The 9,388-nt window shown below is 46.6% G+C and overlaps 1 protein-coding gene across 2 annotated transcripts in view; it reads left to right on the forward strand.

Annotated features, from left to right (window-relative positions):
- The window catches only part of AGBL4 (AGBL carboxypeptidase 4), a 1,265,610-nt gene that overhangs the window by 1,123,516 nt on the left and 132,706 nt on the right, over nucleotides 1–9,388 (forward strand). For both annotated transcript variants that reach the window (XM_027108602.1, XM_027108603.1), the window contains exon 6: nucleotides 3,115–3,204. In XM_027108602.1, the coding sequence (XP_026964403.1) occupies nucleotides 3,115–3,204 (90 nt within the window). The remainder of the gene's footprint in view (nucleotides 1–3,114; nucleotides 3,205–9,388) is intronic.

Raw genomic sequence — 9,388 nt, forward strand, 5'->3', positions numbered from 1 at the left:
CTGCTGTCTCCACCAAGAATATGTTTAATTGGCTTTGCACGAGTTTGAGGATTCGGTAACAGGATTGGGGTGGGAGTGGAAGTCCCATGTCACACCACCTCAGAGCTGCTACATTACCTTAAACTGATTTTGCAAATGAAAGCGAAAAGCTAAGCAAAGGAGACCCATGCATTTTGCCTAAAGATGATTATAACGCTCTTTTACGGCCTCCTAAATGACAAAGCAATTTGTTACCTGCCTGCGTCAACATTTGCTTATATTAGCACCTGAGACGCTTGATTTTTATTAGCCCCACGTTATCATTTTATGAAGACGCAGGGGCTCAGTAAAATGAGTGTGCAAATAGAATGCCCATTTTGCATTTCCCTGTGGTCAGCAGAAATGCTGAATGCAATTGAGTTGATACCAGGTCAGGGGAGACATCCATGAAGATAGCCTTCACCGAGACCTTGGTAATGTCATTTTTCATTTCTACGCTGCTGGGATAGATGGGGTCAGTGTTAGTGTGTTTTAAAAGGGCTTGGTGACATTTTGTTTTTTGTATTTTAAGTGAAAAAGCAATATACATACTAAGACATAGCTCAACTCCCACCAGCAATAAGGGATGAAACCAAACTCCCTTGTGTACATTGTAGATGGAAACGCAGTAGATGTAGAATCTGATACTGCTCTTGGTGGATCCAGGAGGAGACAGACAGGGGAGTGAATGGGGCACTGGGCTGGGACTCTGCCACTGCTACTGCATGACCTTGGACATGTCCCCTCCTTCTGTGAGCCTCAGTTCCCTCACCTGTAAGATGGAGTTGATACTGTCCACCTCACAGAGGCATGATGAAGATTAAATAAGATAGTGTGTGTCTAAATTCCTTTATAAACCAGGATCTGTATGAGTATGTTTTACTTATTAATTGAATAGCCAGTTCCTGACCACCTTTCCACACAGAATCCTGGGAAAATCATTAAACATACACCATGAAAGTCACAGTTTCTCCCTTGAGGAGCTTGTATTCAGTCCAGGAGATGTTCAGGTATCTAACTTCTCTTTTAAACCATAAACTTCTTAAGAGCAGGTGAGCCTTCTCTCTCTCCCTTTGCTCCTAAAGGCGCTTAGCACAGAACCGAGAACAGAGTGAGTTCTCAAGTATGCATTTTGGCTTCATTATATGTTTTGCTGTCTTATAGGGACCTAATATTAGGGAAGCAGTGACCTCAAAACTGGTCACCCAATAGACCAGGCAAGTCCTAAGCTTTCAGATCCAGGTATAATAGGGTTAATTTTTTTTTTTTTAAATTTTAGTCTCTGACTTGGTGCATCAATTGTTGGGGTCATGAATCACATTCTCAAATAACCTGTCCTAGCATTTCAGAAGCAGAAAGCCAGTTTAAGATCTCTGCCTCCCCTCTCCATCCAGATTGTCCACTAATGTAGATGGGATCCTTTAATCGAACGCCTCTCAGTGTTCATGTCTGAATTTCCTTCAGGTCATTGTTCTGTTCTGTGTCAATCAGTCCTTCTTCTGCCCATGGCTAAGCACCTTCTTCCTGCCCCTCCTTTCTAGGAATGTCACTCTTGGTTACTGCTTTTGTCTAATAATATATTTGCACAATGCTAAACTTTATTATACAAATGAGACTTCCGTAGAGGCAGCAAAAGCATGGGCTTTGACTTTAGCCCATAATTTTCTACTTCTTTGTATGTCTAATACCTTTTACTGGATGATGAATATTGTGAATTATACATTGTTGAATATCTGGATTTTGTTGTCTTCCTTTAAAGACAGTTGGACTTTATGTAGCAGGCAGTCAATTTTGTTGTTGTTGCTGTTCAGCTTGATCCATCTGAGATTTATTTTAAATTTTTGTTAGAGTGAGTCTTGGGTTGTTTAGCCCCACCACTAAGGCATGGCTCTTCTGGATTCTCTACCAAATGCCCTGAATGATCAATGCGGACTTCCACTTGGGAGGTGGGAGTTCAAATGATTCCTAGCCCTATGTGAGCCCTGAGAATGTGCAGTTCACAGCTCCCTGGTCGTTTTTTCATGACATCATGGAGATTCACCCTGTTATATGCATATCTTGGGACCCAGCAAAGACTCATGAGGACCCCTTTATGGATTCCTGGAACTCTTTTTCTACAGAGCTCCCTCTTCTCTGAAATACACAGAGTTTCCCCACAACCACCACCTGGTTCAGACGCCCTGAACTTCAATCTCAGTGAGATTTCCATGCTCTGTTGAGGATACCTCTCTCTGCTCTTTGGTCTGGGGTGGGCCTCCAGGCAAAAAACCAGGGCAGTCATGGGGCATGCCTCATTAGTTTTCCTTTTCTCATGAGTTAGTCTTGCTCATGAGTTAGTCTTGTTCAATGTCTGAAAAGAGTTGTTTTGTATATTTTGTCCGATCTTCTAGTTGCTTAAGGTGAGAGAGAAATCTGGTCCCTCTTACTTCATCAAGGCCAAACAGAGCTTGGATTCTAATCTCAGCTCTACCCTATGTAGCTCTGTAGGTAGAACTTGAACAAGTTATATAACCTCTCTGAGCCTCAGTTTCTGTCTCAGTAAAAGAAGTATTAACTGTCATGTTTCTGTAAGGATTATAAATAATGTGTATAATGTGCCGGACACAAAAGGTGCTATTTAAATGACAGCTGCTACTATTACTAATATAAATAGCTACCTATTTTACTCCATCAGTTACTAAATTTTTACTGCATACTAGGCAATATGTAAGCTTGTTAAATTATGACAGCAACCCTATGAAGAAACTATCCACATTTATAGATTAACACATTGAATAGATTAATATAGATTAACACATTGAAACTCAAAAAGGACACATAACTTGCCTAGTTTCATGGTCAGTGGATCTGGGATTTGACATTGCTCTTATGACTTCTTCAGATGATTGTAACATTAATATGATCAATTGCGCAGAAGAACAGAAATGTAGTTATTTAATATTGGGTGACCAGGGACATAATACAATTAGTGGTTTTAACCCAATGATTTAAGAGATAAATGTAAAGCACCCTTTCCCTGCCCCTCCCACACACATACATAACAACTCCCCATCTCAGCTGTCCTCCTTAGTAACCTACTTCCATTTTATCTTACAGACAACCTTTGGGAGGGGGCAGAGCAAAAGGTGGTATTCATCACAGGACGAATCCACCCAGGGGAAACACCCTCTTCATTTGTGTGTCAAGGTAAGTTGCAAGATCTCATGGGCATCCCGTGTCTCCCCCGCACATCCATCTGGGGCACCGTGATGGCCTCTGGGACAGTATGGTCACATGCAGGGTCCTTATCTTGGATGAGAATTTACTTCACTTCTCAAGAGGCTACACCTGATCTCCATTAGCATTTGTTTCACTAAATGTTCATCGACTACACGTATGCATGGAAGAATGGATGAATGAATGGATGGATGGGTGGATAGACAGATGAATAGGTAGAGTTCTCCTGTATGTGCTAGATTGAGGATGGGAGTCATAGAGTCGTCTGCACTTCCTAGCTTTGTTTTACATGTCTCCAGTGGTTTACAAAAAAATAAATCTGGTTTCCTTCCACCCATCATCACCACCACCACCACCAACAATAAAAATTCTGGTCCCAGGTCAAATCATATATTGGCAGAAGTGTGGTGGGCTGGGGAAGTAAGAATTGAAAGTTATCTGTTCGTTCAGTCAATAATTCACTTAACAAACAGCTTTTGAAATACTGTACCAACCATGAGAAGGAATGCATGCTTCATATCAGACAACCAGAGGTAAATAAGAGGTAATTTCTCTTCTCAAATGTATCTGTTTGTAATTGAATTTTTATTTATTATTAAGTAGTTAATCCATATAAAATATATAGTCAGCAGTATATATACATGCATGTATATATATACACATATATATTCAATTAGTCAGCAATATAAATATATTCAATAGTGTATAAATAATAATTTAATGAATGCCCAAGTTCCCACCAGCTTAAGAAGCTGAATATTATCTATTCCTTTTAAATCCTCTGTCTTTCCTTCCCCCTCATACAAATAACCATCAGCTTGAATTTTGTATTTGTCCTTCTTAATAGTTTTACTACACATGTAAGCATTCCTGAACAATGTATTTTTTAGTTTTGCATGTTTTTGAACTTTATAAAAATGGTACCATTCTGTATGTGTTGGAACTTGAATAGCTGTCATTCAATTGTTTTCATCATGTATTCTATTCCATGTCTGTCTATACCTCAACTTACCTATCCGTTCTCCTGAAGATGGACCATTAGGTTGTGTACAGTGTATTTTCTTACAGACAATGCTGATACAAATGTGTCCTATTTGTATCCCACAAATGTGATACATAGGTGTCGCCTTGTGGGCCTTGTGCACGTGTGCAGATACTTTTCTAGGGTGTATAACTGTGGAATGCAATTGCTCTGCAAGTGGCTCGGCCACTTCCCAGCAGTTCGGTTTCCTCAAATGTAAAATAAATTATTATATCAATATGTATCTGGGAAGGCTGTTATGAAACTGGCATGAGATGAATGTAAACAAACACCCAGTCCTGTGTCTGGCATACAGCAGGCCCTCAACAGATGTCACCCCCTTCCCCATGGGATCTGAGAAGATGAAGCAGGTAATCTGTAAGGCACTCTGCAAACACATATGGGTCTTATTTTCCCCGTTCGTCTTCTTACAAGGCTGTGGTTAGGCACCACTTCCTCCCTCTTGGTTTCAGACAAGGAGCCTGAGCTTCAGGGAGAGGAAGTGATTGCCCAAAGACAAGCAGCTCTTCAGAGGCATGGCTGGGGGGTCTCAACTCCCCGCTCCGGCCACCTTAACTGCCTCCTTGGCATTCTCACTTCCAGCCTCCTTCTTCCCCGCACTGTCCTTGCAGTAACCTCTCGCAGGGCCCTCCTGCTTGTACCAACTTCTTTACTGGCAGCCATCTGTCAGTTACTAAACTTGGCAGCAGCCTGTTCCCCAGCTGATCAGATGCAACTCTTTTGTCCTTATTTGTGAAAAGACAGTAGCCTTACCATCAATACTTCATCCCTGGGAGCCCACACTTCCGTGCCCACCCCCTCTGTGGGCAGCAGACAGAGGGTAGGGTCACTATCCCATTTTACAGAGGAGGCCCGAGGCACAGAGAAGTCGAGAAGCTCCCAGGTGCTCCCTCTGTTGACCCTGGATGGTGCTGAGTTTATCGATAGACTCAGTGCTGTCTATCACTGAGGCTTTCAGTCAGTGTTCACTCCTTGACAGAGGCTTTAATGCCTTCCCACTACCTTCTCAGGATCAACTCCCAACTCCTTGGCATGACACTCACAATTCTCCATGGTGTGGCCCTTGCCAGGGGGCCTTGGCCTCATTATATCCCAGCTCCACACAACTTAATCCCTGGAAACTCTTCTCCCTACCACTGGGCCTTTGCACCTGCTGCCCCTCTGCCTAGGAGGTTTTGTGCCCACTCCCTTCAGCCCCCTGCTTTGTGCCTGCCTTGTGGGTTACCCAGTGGTCATCTTTCTGGCCCTGATTTGTTATGCATTTGATTTATATTCGTTGCTCTCCCTTTAAACCTAGCTGTTTGAGACCCAGGGCTGGATCTTAGAGTGTCATTTTCCACATCTGTAAAATGCGCATTGTCTTGTTCATTTCGTGGGGCTGTTGTGAGGAACAAACGCTGTCTTGGCTCTCGGATGCTAAATCTGAGACCAGAAAGAGGAACCTCCGGTTCACAGAACCAGTAAAGAGAGGAGGGGGCTTTGCGGCTGGGTCTGCCAAGCCTGTGCATGCTCTTTTGCTGGAGGAGTGAGGGGGCCTAGAAGGACTAGAGGGCCAAGCTTCCTGCCTGGAAGAGCATAGTGTTCTGGCCACCCCACAACAACCAGCACATTTGACATGTGAGACTGGGAGCCTCAGGGGAGAGAGGTGGCTGACCCAGGATCACACAGCTAATTCATGGCGGATGTGACGCCGGGACCCATCTCCCCAGACTTGGTCTTCCTCTGTCCCTATCTCTGTAACTGCCACTGAAGACAATTCACCCTTCCTGAGGCAGCTCAAGACAGGCAGGATTCCCCCACTTTGCCAATGAGGAACTGAGGCATGGTCTTCCCCAAGGGCCTCCCAGCCCCCTGGCGACAGCCCAGACCACAGCCCCGTGGGGCTCAGTTGGGGCTTTCTTCCCCAGACCCAGCCCTCAGCTGTATTCCCCTCCCCAGCCCACCTTGTTCTGGGGAGAGCAGGAGGGTGGGTCTAAGGCCTGGAAGATTGATTGCCGAGGTACCTTTGGTTCTGTTAACTCTGTTTCCCCATTAACTGGCTCAGTGACCTTGAGTGGAGGACAAACATTTGGGGCCTGGTCATCCCCATCTGGCTGGGACCTCGGTTCTCACGGCCGAGCTGCTGATGCACCTGCTGCTGGGAGTAGAGTGAAGTCCTGTCGTGGCAGGGCTCTGGCGGGGGTGGCATTCGGCGGTGGTGGGGGGGCGGGCTGTGACTTCCTCGAGGCTCTGCATGTTGGGGAGACGGCTGCTTGTCAGTCACCCTCTACTGCCCCCAACCCCGCTTCTGGCCTCTGTGAGGCCAAACTGTCCTTGTTCTCCAACTATGGTGTGGGAGGTCAAGGTCACTCCCACGTGGCTCTGTAGCAGAGTGTGTGTGAGCTGTTGTCTCTGGGGCTACACCACCTGGATTTGAAGCCCAGCTCCCCCACTTGGTACAGGATGACCTTGGGGATGTCCTGTAACCTCTCCTTGCCTCAGTCCCCTTATCTCAAAAGGAGAATAATAATAGAGATCCTGCCTCATAGGGTTGTTGTGGAGATTAAATGAGTTAATAACCATAAAATACTTAAGATGGTACTTGGAATGCAGTAAGCACTGAAGAAGTGTTATTCGCAGGGGAGGAAGTAGCGTTCATGGAGCATCCGCAGGTGCCCAGGATGGTTCCTCTTACCCTTACTGGGAACCCAAACCCAGGCATGTGACTCCTGTACCACGTGCCCTGCCTTCCTGGCCTCCTTCCCAAGAGAGCCGTTAGCTAAACCCTCCTCGTTTACCCACGTGGGAGACCACGGAGCACGTCAGAAGTTCGGCCGGGACTGCACGTCAGATCTCCGGCCTCCGGTTGAGTGAATATTCTTGCGCTGAAGCTTTCTGGAGGTGTTGGCGCATGGCTTACTGAAAAGTCCCACCTGCAGAGTGCTTGCCCCTTCAGACCGTTCATAAATGAATCGGTTAAGCCCACGCATAGGCCACACGACCGTGGAAGGTGTGCCACCCTCAGGAGACAGCAGGGGCGTGTGCATCGCTGAGGCTTTAGACTTGAGCAGCCCTGAGTCAGAATCCTACCACTTCACCTCCGCTCTGGGGACCCTCGCTCGGCAAGTCCTCAACTCTCGCAGCCTGTTTCTCTGCCTATAAAATGCAGCAGCAATGTGGTCCTCCAGGAGCTGCTGTGAGGATTCAGGGAGCCCTGCTCAACGTGCCAAGGGGCCCACCAGGCCCTCCCTCTGGGAGCCCACTCTTCCGGGGTGTCCTGTGCGGGCAGAGAGAGGAGGCGGGGAATACACACACACACACTCACAACCACCAGGACACCAGGACCCAGCACAACCTAGCATTTCCCACAGTGAGGTGGTGACCGATGCCCCTTTCTCCCTCCCCTCCCCAGCTCTGTTTTCCTCTCTCCCTCACCTGTTCTCCATCTTCCCCTTCCCCCTCTCTCCCATACAGCCTCACAGATGCCTGAAACCGGATCCCTAAGGGGTTGTCACGGGGCCTTTTGCTTCCCCAAACTTGTCCTTTCATTTGTGAACTGGGCAGCGATGGGGATAAGAGGGTAAGAACTTAGATTCTGTGAACTTCAGCCTCTTCAGGGCGAGACTGCCTGTGATTCCATAATTTGGGGCCCTTGGGCTCAGCTGAGGGCAGACAGGGGCCTGGTACACAGTCAGGGTGGGGTCTAGAGTGGCTCCTGCCACGTGACCCACATTCTGAGCCCAGCAGAGACCCCAGCCGACTGTCTTGCTTCAAGCCTGGGCTCTTCCCATTGCACTGTATTCTGCCTATTAGCCGGAAACAGCAACAGTAAACCTTATACAGAACTCTCTAGAGAAAAATCACGTGAGCATATATGCAAATCATCCTGCATATCACATGCAAATAGACTCCTGGCTCTTTCCATCTTGGCTTTGTGGAAAGGGCACCACTCTGAAGCCAGTAGAACTGGACCTGAATCCCAGCCAGGCCCCTGTGAGACACTCAGCAAGTGTCTCACCCTCACTTTGTTTCCCTGTCTGCAAAACAGAGCCAGTGTAATTACAGGTCAACCCATCACTGGTCCATATTTTATTCATTCCTTTCTCATATATCTATTGAGGACTTTCCAGGCCCCAGTGCTGAGCTAGGCACTGACAAAATCATCGTAAAAATGTAGAGCTGTCCTTGCCCTCCTGGAGCTCACAGCCTGGAGAGAAAACAGATTTGCACAGTGGATGTAAGCCTCAATCCCCCAAACTCAGAAGTACTGGAAATATGACTTTCCTTACTTTTCTAAAACTGAACTCAGTTTCCATTTTGAGGCACCATTCTGCCAGGGGCCAGAAACTTAATCTCAGTCATTTTGGTGTCACCTTTCCCCAAGATTGTGTGATTTAAGCCAAGATTATTGATGCTCCTGGGGGTGGCAGACAAATAGTCTTGTCATCAGTGTCATCATCTATCCACACGGCTTCCCCTCCATCAGCGGCTTCCCCGTGACTCTCTGGGCTTTGGTCACTGCAGAGCCCCTGCAGGTCACCACCATGTCAGACCCTGCCTCCTGACTGCAGGCCTCTTTTATGTTTGCTGGCACTCTGCTAGGTCTGTGCCCCTATTGCCACCTTGTCACCCTTCGGGACATCTGTCCATTATTATAACTTCCCTCCAAACCACATTCCATGCTGTAGCCAGGGGAAACTCTCCAAAGCCCAGATCTGACCCTAACCTTGCAATGGCTCTCCTGTGCCCTTTATATTCTTCAGCAGGACTAACAAGTCCCCACTTACCTCTCCCGCTTCTCTCTCAACATCCTCCCACCCTCACACCTTCAACCAAACCAAATAAGAGCAGTAAGTAAACAACAGACTTCCTATGTGCCAAACACTTTGCTAACATTAACTCACTGAGAGCCTCACAATAACTCACATGGTAGTTATTATTATTATTTTCTTCGTAACTGAAGAGGAAACTGAGGAACCAAGCGCTTAAGACCACACAGCTAGTCCAGTTTCAGTCTGTGCCTTTCTTTCTTTCTTTTCTTCCTTTCTTTCTTTCTTTCTTTCTTTCTTTCTTTCTTTCTTTCTTTCTTCCTTCCTTCCTTCCTTCCTTCCTTCCTTCCTTCCTTCCTTCCTT

This window comes from Aethalodelphis obliquidens, unplaced genomic scaffold, assembly GCF_003676395.1.
Source record: "Aethalodelphis obliquidens isolate GAN/ISIS:26980383/991018 unplaced genomic scaffold, ASM367639v1 scaffold9, whole genome shotgun sequence".
In the NCBI taxonomy this organism is placed as follows: domain Eukaryota; kingdom Metazoa; phylum Chordata; class Mammalia; order Artiodactyla; family Delphinidae; genus Aethalodelphis; species Aethalodelphis obliquidens.